The sequence below is a fragment of the Muscardinus avellanarius genome, assembly GCF_963383645.1.
Source record: "Muscardinus avellanarius genome assembly, chromosome: 5".
NCBI classification, from domain to species: Eukaryota; Metazoa; Chordata; class Mammalia; order Rodentia; family Gliridae; genus Muscardinus; species Muscardinus avellanarius.
In genome coordinates, this window is record NC_137790.1 from 110,124,678 (window position 1) to 110,144,602 (window position 19,925).

Genomic DNA, 19,925 nt, shown 5'->3' on the forward strand with positions numbered 1-19,925 from the left:
TCACAGGTTCTAGGCCAGTTTGAGCAACTTAGTGAGACCCTGAATCAAAATAAAAACCAAACTGGATATATAGCGCAGAAGTAAAATATTCCTGTTGGGTTCAATCCCCAGCACATACACAAAAAGAAGGATATTTGTACTGAAAATTGGTTCATCTGGCAAAGAGCTCCTGTAATATGCCATGTTACAGAAGAGCTGATGGTATTATTCATACTGAGTCAGGTATGTATATATGTCTAGAAATAGTTTTTCCCTTCCAGTTGTATTTCATAAAATTTATAGCACTAATCTCTATGTGTTAGGTCATACTGATGATTTAAATAGAGACAAAAATTTGACTTCAGAAGCACAACAATGCAGCAAAGTGCAAAAGTATCACTCTTTTTTTTTCTTTTAGTGCTGGAGTTTGAACCCAGAGGCAGTTTTAGCCTTGAGCTAGACACCCAACTCTATTTTTTTTTTTTTAGTTTTCAAACAGGATCTCACTAAGTTGCTGAGGCTGTCCTTAAAACAGCCATCCTGTCTTAGCCTCCCAAGTACTGGGATTATAAGAATGTACCACTATACCCACTAAGGTAGCATCCGATAATCTGATAGGTTAAAAGAGCTCAAAGTCAAAATCATTATGTGGAGGCAACAGGTTTTAATGACATTTTATTATAGTCAGGAAAATAAGCCCATATATATGAATATACTCTGAGTAAACATTTTTTCTTTGTATGATAGAACCATGTGAAAATAATCACCAAATTTGAACAGACTGAAAAACAATGTTAAGATACAGCTTGTTCCAAAACAGAGGAAGATTAATGATTATTTGCCTGATTATATTTAGCAACTACAGTAATTCGTTAGTTATCCACAGCTAAACTAAATGTCAGATTATTTGGCAATACTTTAGTAATCTAATTCCAAAACAAAAAGAAATTTTTTTTTTTAGTATTATGACTTTTAACTAGATTACTCTCTACTCTCCCAAAAGTTAAGATTTAATTTTTGGTATCTGCAAAGTCACTCTGAGGTAACAAAATAAAGTATTAAAGCAATAAAAGAATGCTACAAACCTAGAAATATTTCAAGGTGAATAAAAGAAAATAAAACATAAAAGATAGAATGATTGTGAAAAGAAGAGAGGTAATGAAAAGAGATAGATCCAGATAACACTAGTTTCAAAGGTTAGCCCCTACTGTGGAAGGGCCACTGATTACCCCACTTTAGCATTTGTCTAAAACATCACAGAATAACTCCCCAATTTGCTTCATTAATCATTTAATTTATGATTTATGTTGTGAGAGACACACACTTTAGTTAAAAAATATATATATTTGCATATTATATATATTTGCATATATTATATATATGCAAATTTAAATTTTTTGAAATTTAAAAATGGAGAAATATTACAAAAGATTACAATTTTCCAGTTCACAAATACAGTAGTATGACCATTCCAATTTACACTGAGTGAAGCTCTGCCTTGGCCCATTTTTTCTCTTGTCATAGGCCCATTTCTGCATAGTTTTGCAGCCAGTCTCTCCAGCAAGTAGACAAACACTCAGAGATAGGCAGGGCATACAAACACATGTGAATCTGTCCTGACCATAGAGAATCAATCCTAGTTTCTAATTATAAATCCAAGGATTTTGTGAATTAGTAACTTTCCCAGCTCTTTAAAACATAATAAAATATAAAATATTTTTTATCATTTTGGGTAAAAATTTCTGGCTCAAAGTGAACGAAAAATTTTTACTCTTTTTCAATGAAATGTGACTTCTATTACCATATTTATATATAGAAATTTTAAAAATAGAAGCAAATATTTAAAACTAGATTTTTTCACAGGTTCAATATATAGTAATAACCACAAATAACATCTGAATGCATAACTTTCCAAATATTTGTGTACTAATATGTATGCATATATGCATCAAAATGTGCTCATGTATTTCATAAAGTTCTGCAATATACATTTGTTATATGTACATATTTGTCCTTATCATAATTCCTTTAACAATATAAGATTGGAAATAAGTTCAGCTGCTATGGAGATCAGCGTAGGGATTCCTCAGAAAACTGGGAATGGATCCACCATATGATCTATCTATCTCACTCCTGGGTATCTTTTCAAAAGGACTAAAATCAGAAAACTACAGTAATACATGCATATCCATGATCATAGCAGTATAATTCACAATAGCCAAATTATCGAGGCAACACAGACATCCATAAACATATGAATGAATGTCAAAATTATGAAATATCCACACAATAGAATTTACTCAGCAGTAAAGAAGAAAATGTCATTTCAAGAAAATGGTAGAAATTAGACCAGAGACTGTGAAGTTATTAGAGGAAGATATAGGCTCAACACTTCAACATATAGTAACAGGCAGTAACTTTCTCTACAAGATCTCCAAAGTGTAGGAAATTAAAGCAATAATTAAATAGTGGGATGGCATCAAACTCAAAGGTTTCTTCTTATCAAAGGAAACCATCAAGAACTTAAAGAGAAAGCCTGCAGAATGGGAGAAAAATTTCACCAGTCACCACTCTGATAGAGGACTAATATCCAGAATGTACAAAAAGCTCAAAAGACTCTACACTAGCAAAACAAATAACTCAATCAAGAAATGAGCAACTGAACTGAATAAACATTTCACAAAAGAAGAGATACAAATGGCCAGTAGATACATGAAAAATGTTGAACATGATTAGCCATCAGGGAGATACAAATCAAAACTACGCTGCCATTCCATCTAACTTCAATTAGAGTGGCAAGAATAAAGAAATCAAATAATAACAAATGTTGGTGAAGATGTGGAGGAAGAGGAGCTCTTTTACACTGTTGGTGGGATTGCAAACTAGTTCAGCCAATATGGAGATCAGTGTGCAGATTCCTTAGAAAACTGGGAGTAGATCCACCATACAATCCAGCTCTACCTCTCCTGGGTATTTTTCCAAAGAAGTCGAAATCAGAGAACTACAGTAACATATGCATACCTATGTTCATAGCATCACAATTCATAATAGTCAAAATGTGGAACCAACCAGGTCTCCATCAACAGATGAATAAATTGCAAATTTGTGGGAAATCACACAATGGAATTCTACTCAGTTATAAAAAAGAACAAAATCAGGTCATTCGCAAGAAGACAGAAAAACCTGGAGAACATTATGTTAAGTGAGATCAGCCAGACAGAGAAAGAGAAGGGATATGTTTTATCTAATATGCCTAAACTAGGGAGTATTAGGAATATCAGAGAGACTCTAGATAATGGAGGGGAAGCTTCAAGCAAAGCTAGACTGAAAGGATAGGAGAAGACAAAGGCTGAGGTGGATTAATGGAGGAGCTACATTCGAATATGTGTAAAAGTATGAATATAGCATAGTTAACCTAGACACTTATTGTTGGGAGGGGGAGAAGGTGAAGCAGGGAAGGCGGAGGGGTACCAAGCAGAAATATATGCCATTTTCAATATGTTCCACATAAAATTTTTAAAAATTAAAAAAATTAAAAAGAAAATGGTAGGACATTATGTTATGTGAGATTAGCCAGTCATAGAAAATGAAGAGTCATATGTTTTCTCTAATATGGGCAAGCTAAAGAGTAATGGAAATACCAGAAGGACCCAGATATTGGAGGAGAAGCCTCAGTGGATCCGAGGAGGTGGTCTATCCACTATTTGTACGTGTATGAAAATACCAATGTCAATCTCAGTATTCTGTACTGGGGATGGGGAAGATAGAAAGGCAGTGGGGGATGTCCACCAAGTGCTGTGTGCATGTATGTCACTGATAAATGATGTACATTAAGATGTGAGACTATAAACATCATGGAAAACATATTAAAAACAATAAAGCTAACAACTATATATTTACATTTATTTACATTTACATTTATTTATTACATTTACATTGTTTTGGGAACTCTGTATAATCTTAAGATGAAAGTATATGAAATATTAAATATAGAGTGTCGGTAAGTACTTTGCCATTTTACATAGAAGATTGAGAATTTACAAATTTTGGTATTCATGGGGTACCTAAAAATAGTCACCTTTAGTGCCAAAGATAACTGCATATAAATCTCGTTCTCTTTTCATTATAAATATTATTCTTCTTAAGCCAAGAGAATGACTTTCAAAATGTGTGAAAACATTAACATGTGGTGAATATAAGTGGTCAATTCCTTGACCATTTCTACATATAACTGCCTAACTATAAATATTTACAATTATGTTAAAGATTATTACATGAGTTGTTTACTGATTTGCAATTAAATATAAGTGAATATATATATATGTATATATATATATGTAATTGAATTAACTATGAATAGTCCTATTTTCTCAAATTATGGTAAAAGAATAAAACTCACTAAAATGGAAAGTCAAAACTTACCCCTACTTCTGTATTTGCAAAAGAAATAATTGCAAATAAGGGACATGAAGAGAGGGCCACATACCCAAGCAATCATGTGTAAATAGGCAAAGGTCAAATCCAGCCCTGTAGATGGTCACATAGATCAATAACCTGCACAGAAATTCCCCCTCTTGCCCTCTTTGTACCCAAATTCCTCACGCAATCCTCTGATCACTAACTGTCATGTTTCAAATTCTATAAGCCTGCCGGTCTGCTTCTGCCATTTGTCACAAATCTATAAAATGGGAGCTCACATGAGGTTGGGGCTGGAGTCTTTCAGAAACTACTCTAACTTTGGCCTGCTAGTGAATGAACTTCTTCTTTTCTACCCTAACTGGCATATGTTCAATTATTCCAGAGAATTTCTAAAACAAAATGAAATTTAAAAAAATTATATATATATATATATATATATATATATATATATATATATATATATATATCACGTAATCTTTTAAGCATAAAGAAGATATATATTTTTCTAGAGAACTGATAAAAGTATGTTGTTAATGTATCATGAAGGTAGTCATATAGATCTTAGATATAAAATTATACATAACTTTTTGTGTGTGTGTGTGTGGGTCTGGGGATGAACCCCAGGGGCATTCGACCTCCAAGCTACACCCCCTGCCCTAATTTTTTATTCTTTCTTATACATAACATTTAAGCAATTCTTTTTTTTTTCTTCTTCTTCTTTTTTTTATGGTACTGGGGGTGGAACCTAGGGGCTTTTCTACCTCTGGGCTATACTCCCAGAACTATTTTATATTTTATTTGGAAACAGGGTCTCATTAAGTTGCTGAGAGCCTCACTAAGTAGCTGAGGCTGGCTTTGAACCTGTGTGATCCTCCTGTCTCACCCTCCCAAGTGCAGGTATTACAAGTGTACGCCACCACGCCTGGCAGTAATTCTTATTAAAGTGATTATTTCATGAAAAATAAGAAATGTTTAAAAATGTTTACATAGAAATTATTACATCTATATTAATATCACTATTTTAAGGAAAATTTTAATCTATTTTACCAGTAAAAATAGCTTGCATAAACTATAGTGCAACCAGATAAAATGTTAAAAATAGACAAAATAAAATTGGAAAAAAATATTTAAAACCATTATTCTGAAAAAGCTTCAGAAGAGTAATATAAAAGCTTATTAAAACTTATATGAGACTTCTCTCCAAATTATCTTTAACCATATTTAATACTTCACTATTCTCAGGAGCCAGGGCAAAAATTTCACCTTTTGGAGGGTAATCTGGAATTTTCCCCAATCAATGTCAATTAGAAGAGAAGTTTAAAATATTTCTCTCCAGATCTACGGAAGACAAAGTCCAGAGATGTGGCCTTGGCATCTGATTTGCTAAGTGACACTCTGATTTGATGACTTGCTAATGTACACTGAGTAGAACTCCAAGACTAATCAACTGTTTGGCAAAAGTAAACTTAAACCAATTAAGTAAATTAGATTATAAATGCTCTCTCTCTCTCTCTCTCTCTCTCTCTCTCTCTCTCTCTCTCTCTCTCTCTCTCTCTCTCTCCACACACAAACACACACACTCTCTCTCTGTCTCTCAAAACCCAAGTTTCTCTTTTCTTTTCTCAAGCCCTGTGACATCGAGTTTCAGAATTTATTTTCTAACTTTGGTTCTGCTGCTTTTGTACTTCCATGAACATCTCAAAATTATGTCTCATTGATGGCTAAGATTTTTCTTGATTTGGGTTATCTTTATTTTTTATTTTGTATCTATTGTTGGTACTGGGGATTCTACCACCAAGCTACACTTCTAGCCCTGCACCACCATGCCTGTTTAGATTCTTTCTAAATAGCTGGTGTCTATTTATCTCTTCCCAGAAAATTTCACTTAAACTCTCAGTATTTCCGTATAAGAAACAGCATGAATATCTCATTTCTTATGCTTCAGGAACTCAGAAAGCTATACTTGTTGGCCTTTACGGATATCACTACCTACAGAAAATTCCAAACTAGCTGCTACCATATTCTCAAAGCATTTTATTATTTGAACAATTGGTGTACTTTGAATGTCTGTTGTGAAATACATCTTTAAACACCTGCTACATCAGGGAATGAGTGTCTCCAGTTGGCTCTGGAGACTTGTTGAGATTTATTCTGATTAAGAGCATTTCCTTTCTCAGAACTGTTGGAAAAATTCCCATTCAGTAGTCTGTGGAGGATCCTAGAGGATTGAAAATCGACCATGAAGTAGTCATATTCATTTTATTTTTTTGCTTCTAGACAAATAAATTAAAGAAAATAAGCAAAAGATTCACACAAATATCCACATGTAAATGCCTACTGTAATTTCTGATTTCATGATGATTAGAAAATAACTTTAATACCTTTATGATTTGAGGCAAATTACCTAAACCCTTTGTGGCTAAGTTTATTTAACAATGAGTAGGAATGTAAATACTACTTAAAGATGATTATGAGTCTTAAATACATTAATATAGTTAAAGTATGAAGAACTCTGTGAACAGTATTTATTACCTAATATTAGTCCTACAAATACCAAGAGATAAAATAAGTTGTAACCTATCAATGATAATATAACTTTCATTAAAATGTTTTATAGGCAATTAATATGAAATAAATAAAAACCAAAAAAGTATAGCAAATCTTTGACCCACCACTATATTTAACTGTACAATTGTAACTATGTATAAAGATGTTTAAAAATAAGACTACTAAAATGATTTTTAAGCTTTATGATATGTAAAAATCTAGAAATACAATTTTCTTTGTATTTCATACTTTTTCAGAAAATTTACTGGTCTTTTTAAATAAAATACCAATATAATAAATGATAAGGATACTTTTTATGGCATTATCAAGCCTAAAAAAGAATAATGTTTAATATGGAATTAGTATTATGTATGCACAATCTCAATTTTTCTTCAGTGCTACAAAAAAAAAAATCCAGCTTAGTGGTAACTGAGATATAATAAAACCTTAGAAAAAGAAGGCCCTGTGACCCCACTGTGGTCCCACTGCCCAAGGCTCAGCAGGCATGATTGCAAAACCTGAACAGGTTTTGTATGTATATGGTTCAAGCCCTGTAAAGGGTCTTGTGTTATTTCATCAGTGTTGCTTATAGGCATATTCAACATTTAACAGAAGGATCATGAGCCATCCAAGTTGTGAGGTAAGGGAATAAGGTTTGTCTACTAACCCCGAAACAAGATCACTGTACGTGACCTACATCCTCCCCTGCAAGTGTCAAAAATGATGACATCTCAGTAGCAAAGCAGCTGCTGTACATTGAGCCGCAGAGGAAGCAACCCAAGTAAAGCAGGAAGAAGAAAGGCTTTAAGAATGCACTGAAGTAAGCACCTAATGATGGAGCACAGCCAAGCATTCATGGGAGAAGATGAACTCAAGTGGTGGGAGCTAAAGGTGCTGCAGTAAAGGAGAAAAGAGTGAGTGGGCAGAAGAAAAAAATGTCAGGTTTTTTAGTCAATTGATGTTGCTAGTCAGCCAGTTTAAACATGTGCTAAAAATCTTTTGTAGCTGATTATTTTATTATTAGCATTATTTCTTCTAATGATGAACATCAAATATAGATATATGTGTGATATATTTTATATTTTTAACCTTTTTATTAATGAATTATACTCATACATCTTAATGCAGTACAGGATGGTAGAGGAATACATGCACAAGTTACTCAATTAGCCCTTACCCAATTCTTGCCCCATTTCCTCCCCCTTCCCTCCTCATGTTTGGATTAGTGATTGACTTTGATATGTGTGGTAATATATATCATGTGATATAATTTAGTTGGCATTGAGTAGGTATTAGGTACATGAAAAACATTCTGTTGAATTTCCTTAAATTAAAAAAAAATCAGAGTTTGAAAATAAGACTAACTGTATGCTAGCCCGAAGAACAATGCAATGTGTTTGTGTTGGGAGAAGAATTTTGACATATGGATGTTTTAAACTCACATATTAGTGAATGGACTTGCACATGTGCCACTGGGATGAACGCATTTTAAATAATGATGTCATCACTTTAAAACCACTGCAAAATTGTCAGTTTACTTTCTCTAAAAGAGGCATTTTTACTTTTAGATTGAATATTCAGTATCTTTTATGTAACTAGGTTGTTATTACACAAGCTCTTCTGTCAATACACTATCAATCACTGAAGGTGTGAGGATTATTATCTAGTCAATATTTCCTGAACAGCAATTTTCACAGGAAAGATAATTACAAAAGACAAAAATGGCCATTATCTGGGAAGTAGTTTACATGAAATAACATCAGAAAAATTTAGGTTAAAATTCTGATTTTAACACTACTACTAGTAGTATATGTAGCATATTTTAGATTTTTTTAAGGCTTAGATTTGTCATATAAAACCTTGGTTAAAAATATTAATTTTATATGTTGGTTACAATTATATATGCCATATTATCAGTTATAAGGATTGGCAAAAGTTAGAATCATAAAAAATGCCAAGTATTATATTTGCATATAAATTTTAAAATGCCATTTTAAAATTTAAAAGTACTATTAAATGCCAAACTGGGCTTTTCTACAAATACATGCCTTCTGTTTAGTTTACAGAAATCCCAACATTAAGAGATTTATAGGAGTGAGCTATCATTACAAGAAATTATGAATGTAATTTAATTGAGAAGTCACACATTAAAAGAGTTTTCTTAAAATATTAACTACTATGTATTTCAAGAAAGATAAGCCTGAAAGATATATCACCCTACCCCAACAAAAACAAAACCAGATGACAGAAGTCTTTTTTATGATGTTTTTTGAAGATTTTTCATTTTATTTCCTTGACTCAGCCAGACTATTGTGCCTTTCATTACGTATGTCTTAATGCACAGAATTAACTTTCTCTGGAAAGTTAATACCTAGAATAATGAGATTTGTATGACTTATAGAAGTGTTGCTGTGTGCGGCTTAAGAGGTGATACATATCAGAGATATTCAGTTAATAAATCTGTTCTTTTGATGCATAACATATCTCTCTACAGAGATGATTTTTTTATTTGCTCATTTATGCTACATTAAAACTACATGATTCCCACAGGCAGAAGGAACAGATTTCAATAATAGTAGTATTTTTTTAGAATAATGTGTACAACTTTAAATCTTATGATAAACTTAGGAAACATCTATAAAAGAGGAAAATTTATAAAGGAGAAAAATAATTTTAAGTTCTGCCAGTGTTAAAAAAAAATACGTGCAGTTTTTGTTAAAGAAGCTTCTATATCCATTTTCTTCTTTCTTAAAAGAGTGCCTGTGATTAAAAAGTGTATTCCAGCAATACTTTTGTAAATGCATTACTACTGCATTCATACCATTAGCCTCTGAACAGATGTCAGAAGGTAAAGACTGGCTGCCTCTAGATCAAGTCGCTGCTGCCAACTCTCGCGAGCTTTGTCAGTAACAGTTGATTGTAATGTCAGAGCAGTCCAATTTACAGGCTGGAGCAGCAGCTGCATCCTGCATTTCCCTGAAGCATTACACGGCTTCCACTCCTTGCAAACTTTATCATCTTTTTTTTTTTTGCAGAGGGCCGGTAAGTTGCTTTGAATTTACACTTTTATGTAGAAATGCAAGTTCTGAAAAGCTCACTCTGTGGGAGGAGTGCGATTTCTTCACATGTCTTTTTGCCCCTTTGGGGAGCAGCCACTGAAGCTTGTAAGTGGGACAGATGAAACAAGTGAGCAGGCACATGCGTCAGATCGTTCTGTTTTTCGGGGAATACAGATTTAGTCCATGTATTTGCTGAGGGAATAATGAATTTATTGTGCATGGCATAAAGATGCATAGCTCTTGTGGAATCCCTGTGGTACACAGCTCCCCAAGGAAAAATATGCTGCTACTTAACCATTAAATAAATGCATTGATAAATTAATCTCTCCTTAAAAGAGTAACAAAAGTAGTCTTCAGCCAGGCTTGATCTCCCCCGCCCCAACTTTTTTAAGTGGCTGAAAATAATAGTTTACTTATTGATTACTTAATAGGGCACTTTTCTTAATCAATTATTTTTTCACCTAAAACTTTCAGAATATCAACTAACAAGGAGAAGATCAAAGTTTCTTTCGGGTAAAAGGAAAATAGATTTTCTAATTCGATGTACAAACTTTTCCCTGTTTGTGCTCTTTAATTTTACATGTATGTTTACATTGTAGCAACATTTTTAAGTTTATTATTGTTTTTATCATTGTAGAAATCAAAAGCAAATATAGTAGTTCTGTTCAGCCATACTCTTATAAACCTAGCATTATATTCATGACTTCATTTCCAGTTTAACCAGAGCATTATATGTTAAGATATAAAATGCATGAGATTGAACAAAATGGAATATAAACAAAATTATTTCTACGTATATATATTTATTTATTTTATGTGTAGATCTTCTAAATCCTTTTTAATATATTTCAACTAAGACCTATTATTAGTGGTATATGTAATGCTTCCTTAATATAAACTTCTTATTAGTAGTGATAAATAAAAATATATTTCACTTTTATAAATACTTTGCTTAATGATAAGAGGGAGCTTCTGAATCATTGCTTAATGTTTTGAATAATATTCATTAGAGTTCTCTATAGCTATATAACCACATGAACTTCGGACCCCAAATATAATTTCTAATTGGACTTTCAAAGTTCTGTTTTATTTTCCTAGCTGTGTTATTTTTATTTGTGATCTCACACTTCTTTAAATGTAAGAAATGTTTAAGATGTACTCCATATTTCATTTTTATAAAATTTAAGCTAATAATATTTTAACAGTCTATATCTACAAATTTAGTTCTTGCTTTCATTCATTTATTGGTGATCATTCACAAAATATGTATAAATTATAAACTTTTTTGCTTTGATGCATTTTTCTCACCTCTTCTCATTTTTCCTAAACTGTACTCTCAAAGATGTTCCAGAAGTATAATTGAGATAACAACCAGAGAGCAGAATTAACTTCCAAAAAAGACTCAGTAGATCTAATGATTGAGTGTTCAAATTATTTCTATAATGAAAGCTTGTGAATATTCTTCCTCATTATGAACAGATTGAGATCGTATGCTTCTCATACCTAATATAGTATCTGTTATCTGCTCACTACCTCTCAGTGTCCACAGGATATCTGAAGGATCCCTGAAAGACAGCGGCATAGTCTATTTTTAAACTGATTTTCTCAATCCTTCACTTCTGTTAACCAGCCACAAACAAGTGTTACAGGTGAGATAAAAAGACATAGTTGTTTTTCACCAAATAGTGCTGCTTTCTCTAGCTCACATAATATTACTTAGAAAACTCCCAAACATTTTAAGAGGACTTACTTTCAAATAAAAATATGTATTTTAATGTGACACTTTAAATGATTGAAAATTTATTCTGGTTGGAGGCCAGCCTCAGCTACTTAGAGAGGCCCTTCCCAACTTAGTGAGACCCTGTTTCAAAATTAAGAATAAAAAATAGGGTTGGGAGTATAGCCCAAAGGTAGAATAACCCTGGATTCCACCTCTAGTTCTGTAAACAAATAAATAAATAAAAAGCTCTAACTACATTGAGTATGTGAACATATGTATATTTCCATTCAAAACACAATTACTAATATGGCATATAACAGTATTCAACAGGTAGCATTTGTGTTGAAATTACATTACAATGAATGAATGCTAATAATGATTGTTTTTAATATTGCTAGTTACATTGTCAAAAAACAATGATTAAAATTCATATAAAGAATGCAATATAAAAATAAGATCTACTTGGAAAAAATTTAAATATATATGTAAATATATATGTAAATCACACTAAGTGACATAGGACTGATATTAAAACCTTTCAAGTGACACAGAAACTCTTTTAAACATAAACATTAAAATTACCTTGCTCATTGGTTACATACAAAACAAATATATTTTGTTACTAATTCTATAAGCTATGCAACAAAATAAGTAAGCTGTAGAAATAAAGTTATAAAAGTCTTAGATGACAAACATTACTAGCATTTTGTGTTTTTTTAAGTAAACTTTGAGTAAAACCAAAACAAAATCAACTCATGCTCTTTCTTTTGGACTTGCAAGGACAGGGACTGAGCTAGGCAAAAAGGAGGGATGAGGACAACCAGGGATACTGGAAGCAATTTATTAAAACAGCATAGAGTAAAACAGTTTCATATCTTACTGGTTTCACCTTGACAAGAGTAAGTCTTCAAAAAAGGAAGATTAGAATCCCTCACAGTGCTTCATTCTCCAAATATTAATCCCCTTTTATTTATGAGAAAGGGCTTAATGATTGTTGTAAAATACAAAGAGACAATAATAGCATTGCTTCTACAACTCCCATCAAAAACATATAATCCCCTTAGTAAATTTTAGGTTCCCAGAAACTTTAAATTATTATTATTACATGTTATTTAGTCATTATTCTTATAACACAATGCATTACATTAATATGATTATAATAAACTTTAGATATCATCAGTAAAGTGCTAAATCTGTTGTATGCTTCAATAATACATTTTATTGATCTTAGTACATATTCAAATGTATGAAAATATCATACAAAATAGTCTGTGATGATATAAAATAAGATTAATAGCAATAATTTTATATGTAGGTATATTTGCAGATACATATGAGGACTGATAAAATTATGTTTATATACTTATCCTCATTAATTATTGAGCTCTAAACTAAATGCTATAAAACATGGTTGAATTTGTTAGATTTTTCAAATGATTTTATCAGTGCCCTATAATAATACAACATAGATTCAAAGTGGTACATTTATATTTGCACACATAACTTGGTGGGTTTCCCTCCAAATCTCAGCTCTGTCCCTCTCCTCCTTGTAAATGTAAGATTGGTAGTGATACCCTTTATAAGATCATTAGAATGAAAAAAAAAAGAAACTTGATTGGTAGTTGTCCTGTGAGCTTTCATGAGTGAAGCTGATTGAAAATATCACTCTTCTAGGTCTGGAATAAATTTTCAGGATAGTTCCCATTTTTTGTCTTCTAAATTTTATAAATTATAGGAAACAAAAACTAATACAAATGTTCAGTGTTGGTTGCAGCGGTTGGATTTAACTATAGCATCAAATAAAATATAAATTTTCTGCATATTTAGACCTTTTGTTATTGTTATATGAATGAAAATGAGTACTTGTAAATAAATACTTTCATTGTGTTTTTTAAGTATCAAGATGTTCGTTCATTAAAATTACATTTGAATTACATATTTATGTTTCTCTTTAGCACATGGAGTTTTTAGATACAATATTTAATTTTTTAATTTAAAAGAAACTTCATTCTGCATTTTGATTTTTTGATAAAACATAAATCTAATGGTCTCTTTATATCTCAAATATCACTTAATAAAATGTTAAATATTTGTTATGTTATAGTTTATAAATATTTTTTTGCATCTTACACTTTTCCATATAATTTCTCACCTTTTGTCTTCTGATTTCAGTCATTTTTTTCTACCATCAAATCAGAAAGAACTCTGACTATACTAACACATTTAACTAGTTATATATGTTTTAATCAATAAATTAAAAGATGTATATTGTACAAAATTGCTTTTAACCAGTATCTACTCACACACATTATAATACCAGTCATTGCTCTCAGCACTGAGATTTTACTTAAGACAGAGAAGTCCCTCACAGTTTTCAAATTTGACAAAAATTGCCTGGTCTATATACCTGACCCTCCTCAATATTCTGTGTTTTAAAATAGGCCTTTATATTTAGAGCAGGTTTGTTAGTTTTTATAATTTATAAGATAAATTGCAACTGCTGTAGTTTTGTTTCTTAACATTCTCTGGATACACTGTCTAAATTCCTTCTTGACTCTAGAGTAGGATTGTAGAAAGAAAGAAATCACCAGGCAAGAAGACCATAAGAGGACTGAAGCCGAAGGGACAATGATAAAAATCTCTGGATCCTTGAAATTTTTAAATTTATTTTACAGTTCTGTCATCAGCCAGTTAGCCATGATATTTCAGAAAATACTTGAGCTTGTATTTCCTAACTAATGTAGAAATTAAATGTGACATAAATATATCATCACTTAATGAGAAATTTGATGTGACTGTGTATGGTAGAATACTATATATGCTTATAATTAATTTATGAGGGGCCACAAGTGTTGTGTGGATATACGTCACTGTCAAAATAATTTACATTATGATGTGAGACTATAATGTACCAAAAAAGTATACTTAACCAATTAATACTATACAAACATTCCTTTTAGAATACTCTATTTCTGCCGGTCATGGTGGCTCACGCTTGTAATCCCAGCATTAGGGAGGTGGAGAACAAAGGATCTTGGTTAGTGGACAGCCTCAGTTACTTAGCGAGAGGCTTTGCAATTTAGTGAGACCCTGTTTCAAAAAATATAAAAGACTAAAAAAAAAATGGGCTGGGGGTGTAGTTCGGAGGTATAATGCCCCTGGGTTCCATCCCCAGTACCACAAAAAATACTATATTTTTTAATAGAGATTTGCTAATGAATATTTCCAAAATGAAAAAAAAACCTTTTACTTTCTACTTATGTCTTTTTAAAACTGAAAATGGAAATACCAGTTTTCTTTTTTATCTACTTAGGCCTTTAGAGTGAGATTTATCTGTTTTCATAAGTTTTTAAGATGAATAAGAATTATTTTAGTAAGTTATCACCGATAAAGTATAACACTACATGTAAGAGGCTGATCGAACTTTCAACTTACCTCTCTTTCAGAGATCAATATGCAGAGAAAGCACACAATCATAAGAATACCATTTCTCTTGTGGTTTCTTCTATTCTGCATGCTTATTGGGAAGTCTCACACAGAAGAAGACATCATAATTACAACCAAAACGGGAAAAGTCAGGGGCATGAACTTGCCAGTTCTTGGCGGTACAGTAACTGCCTTTCTTGGAATCCCTTATGCACAGCCACCTCTGGGTAGACTTCGGTTCAAAAAGCCACAGCCCCTGCACAAATGGTCAGAAATCTGGAATGCTACAAAGTATGCAAATTCTTGCTATCAGAACATAGATCGGAGTTTCCCCGGCTTCCCTGGATCAGAGATGTGGAATCCAAACACTGACCTCAGTGAAGACTGCTTATATCTTAACGTGTGGATTCCAGCACCTAAACCCAGAAATGCTACTGTTATGATCTGGATCTATGGCGGTGGCTTTCAAACTGGTACATCCTCTCTACATGTTTATGATGGCAAGTTTCTGTCCAGAGTTGAAAGAGTTATTGTAGTTTCAATGAACTACAGGCTGGGTGCCCTAGGATTCTTAGCTTTACCAGGAAATCCTGAAGCTCCAGGGAATATGGGTTTATTTGATCAGCAATTGGCACTTCAGTGGGTCCAAAAAAACATAGCAGCCTTCGGTGGGAATCCTAAAAGTGTAACTCTTTTTGGAGAAAGTGCAGGAGCCGCTTCCATTAGCCTCCATTTACTTTCTTCCAGAAGCCACCCATTGTTCACGAGAGCCATTCTTCAAAGTGGATCGTCGAATGCACCCTGGGCAATCATGTCTCTTTATGAAGCTAGAAATAGAACATTGACCTTAGCTAAATTTATTGGTTGCTCTAGAGAGAATGAGAAAGAGATAATAAAATGCCTTCAAAATAAAGATCCCCAGGAAATACTTATGAACGAAGCATTTGTTCTCCCCTGTGAGAATCTCCTATCAGTGAACTTCGGTCCAACTGTGGATGGTGATTTTCTCACTGACATGCCAGACACACTACTCCAGCTGGGACAATTTAAAAAGACTCAGATCTTGGTGGGCGTTAACAAAGACGAAGGGACAGCTTTTCTAGTGTACGGTGCTCCTGGTTTCAGCAAAGATAACGATAGCATCATAACTAGAAGGGAATTTCAAGAAGGTTTAAAGATGTTTTTTCCAGGAGTGAGTGAATTTGGAAAGGAATCAATTCTTTTCCACTATTCAGACTGGTTAGATGACCAGAGACCTGAAAATTACCGGGAGGCTTTGGATGATGTTGTTGGAGATCACAACATCATATGTCCTGCCCTGGAGTTCACTAAGAAGTTTTCACAAGGGGGAAATGATGCCTTTTTCTACTATTTCGAACACCGATCCTCCAAACTTCCTTGGCCAGAATGGATGGGAGTTATGCATGGCTATGAGATTGAATTTGTCTTTGGCTTACCCCTGGAGAGAAGAGTTAATTACACAAAAGCTGAGGAAATTTTGAGTCGATCCATCATGAAATTTTGGGCAAATTTTGCAAAATATGGGTAAGTGCTGATTTTTGTAACTGTTTTCTGTTTTTTGTTTTGGTGTGCTTAGTGTTGCTTGCTTTCTGAAGTAGAAGTCATCAAAGGCATATAAAAATTTTAATTATTTTTGTAACTAAGCTGGCTTTTATATTATGTAGTGAATTTTAATTATTTGTGTCAGAGTGCTTTAACACAAATTATCACAGTACGTTTTATGAAAATATTTTTCTAATTTCATTTCCAAAGTATTACAAAACATATTAGCCAAGATTTATATGGAAATAAATGATTGTCTCAAGAACTGCAGTTATTGTTACAATGTTTTTTAACCTGCATCCTTATAGTTTTCAAAGACTTAGGAAAAAGGAGGGATCTATACATATATATGTATATATTTCTTTTTATATATAAAAGGAGAATATATTCATACTCTTAAGCTTGGTTCAGTGTGGTACCTGTTACATAAAGAAACCTATCTTTGCTCACAAAATGAAGGAGAAAGGTGGTGATGGAATTTTCCTTGAGATTACCCAAAATGCATAGCACTGACGATTTTATCAATTTATGTCCTAAGAACACTCAAATAACCTGTGCTTCAAAGTACCTGCGGGTATTCTCACATTTACTAAGCTCTTTGCCTAAGGAGATTTATGCCTGGCATTAGGTTATCAGAGACCGGACTAGAACAATTTTTCCATATATATAATTTTATCATTATTTTTATAATTGTTGATGCATTGTAATTATATTTCATAGTAAAATTTAAAGTGATACATTCATATATGAACCTGACACTTATTGTATGTCCTTCTTCCCTCATCTAGTATTAATAATGTAACAATTATGTCCTCTAAGGCAAAAAGAAAGACAGATGGTTCCAGATTTACAGTTGTTCTAGTTATACATTTTTTACTTTTCTGTGTTGCAAAAGTAATGCCATTTATTATGAATTGTACTTTGAATTTTGTTCTTTTTGGGATTAGCTCTGAGGTGTGATACACTTTCAGGATGATGTATTGTAACAATGAGCCATAGCTCTCAGTCAAACACAAAATAACAAGGGGAAACTATAGTTGGCCATGTAGTATCATGATAAGCTATAATGTTCAGTAGGCTAGCTGTATTAAATGCATTTTTATTTATGATATTTTCAATTTACAGTGAGTTTGTCAGGATGTAACCCCATCATAAATCAAAGACCAATTGTAATTTGACATACTTATGTGTATTTAAAGAAAAATATGATCTTTTTAATGTATTTATACATCTAAAAGAATATATATCAATGTGAACAATAAAAAATTTTAGAATCTATTTTAATGGAATGCACATATTAATGATAAAATTGATTTACTAATTTATGATTCTTTAATAATTGTAATTAATATTGATAATGATATTATTACTTTCTGATTTTAATTTATACCCTCATTTTTCCAAAATTCTTTGCATTCTTTATTACTATATGTATCATCCTACAGTATAAGTTGCAAGGTATTATTCTCAAAATCATGTGATATTTATTCACTTAGAATTAAACAGCTGCTACAGTCTTATTGCCACAAATAATACCCAATGATTCCTGAGTATATGGTGGGCCAGTGGTTTCGGAAATGCAGATTCCAAGCTCAGCTGCAAGGTGCAGCTGTGTTCTTGCTGTGTGTCCTGTTTATAACATGATATCACAAGCTAGAGCCCCTCCACAAGTTACTATTCACTTCCCAATATCAGTGACACCAAAGTAGAGAAACTCAACTAGTCTATACTTCTCTACAATCCTCAAATGGGATATTAAGAAATGAAAAATAACTGAGAAAGGAGGGTCACAGATTCAAGTCCAGCCTCAGTAGCTTAGTGAGGACCTAACTATTTAGTGAGACTCTTTTAAAAAAATTGATTTTTTTTGCAGTACTAGGGATGAAACCCAGGGGCATTCTATCTCTAAGCTACACCCTCAGTGGTATATTTTATTCCTTATATAGAAACAGGGTCTCACTGAGTTGCAGAGGGTCTCGCTAAGTAGCTGAGGCTGTCAGTGAACCAGGATCCTCCTGTCTCAGCCTCTCGAATGCTGGGATTACGAGCCTGTGCCACCACACCCGGCTTCTTTCAAAAATTTAAAAGAAAATGATTAAGGACTGTATCTCAATTTCCTGTATGGGGTATGGGTAAAGTCAGGAGAGAGCCAGGGAAAATGGGAGACTATATAATGCACCAATAAATGTACAAAAATAAAAACTAAGTAAGTCTATGACAACTATTTGCAATCTTCATTAGAGTAAAATTTACATATAGTATAATACACACATATTGGCTCATAGTTCAATAAGCTTTAACCAATGTATATAAAACATAAATCAGTTACTTTGTTACTCTCAGTTGATTGCTATTTCCCTTGGAATACTTAATACAGTTTCATCACTCATTTTTTTTTCAGTTTGGGAATATTATAAGTAAAGTTTCTTTGAGTATTTTTGCATAAGATTTTCTTGATACTTTTTCTCTTTAGAAATGTAAAGAAGTATAAAAGCTATTGCTTGAAAATATAAAAGTGCAAGTTTACCTACTTAAAATAATGTCTGCTTTCCTTAGTTGAAAATTAATTTTGTGGTACTGGGGATTGAACCCAGGGGATTCTATCTTTGACATACATATCCAGCCCTATTTTATTTTACTATCTATTTATTTATTTTATTTTATTTTATTTATGTAGGAACAAGGTTTTATTCATTGTAGAGAGCTTTACTAAATTGCAGAGGCTTTGGGTAAACCTGCAATCCTCCTGTCTCAGTCTCCCTAACCATTGGGATTACAAATATGTGCCACCACGTCTGGCCTTTACTGAAAAATTTACACTATCAAAAACAATGCTGCATATCCCCATTGTGCCACATCTTTAGCATTTTAAATTACTAGTCTTTTTCATGTAGCTATTCTATTGGGTTTGTAGTGACATCTCATTGTGATTTTTTTTTCTGACAGCTAATGACTGGAACATCTTTTTATGTACTTAATGATCAGTTGTATATGTTTTGTATATGCATATTTTCAACTACATTGATTTTAATTTAGTTGGATCTAATTATCATAAATGATAAGATTTTATATACTTAGGATGCAAATTTTATTTTTTAAATATTTTTTCCTAGTCTTTATCTTACTATTGAATTTTAAAATAAATTTCTTAATATTTTAAAGAGAAGATTTTATTTTATTTCATTTTATTTTTTGTGGTACTCAGGATTGAG

General features: G+C 32.4%; 1 protein-coding gene across 1 annotated transcript in view; it reads left to right on the forward strand.

Annotated features, from left to right (window-relative positions):
* Nucleotides 1-9,867: 9,867 nt before the first annotated feature.
* Nucleotides 9,868-19,925, forward strand: part of BCHE (butyrylcholinesterase) — a gene marked incomplete at both ends in the record, with an annotated part of 65,228 nt that continues 55,170 nt past the window's right edge. The window contains 2 exons of the mRNA XM_080696169.1: nt 9,868-9,987; nt 15,173-16,695. Coding sequence (XP_080552295.1) covers nt 9,868-9,987; nt 15,173-16,695 — 1,643 coding nt within the window. The remainder of the gene's footprint in view (nt 9,988-15,172; nt 16,696-19,925) is intronic.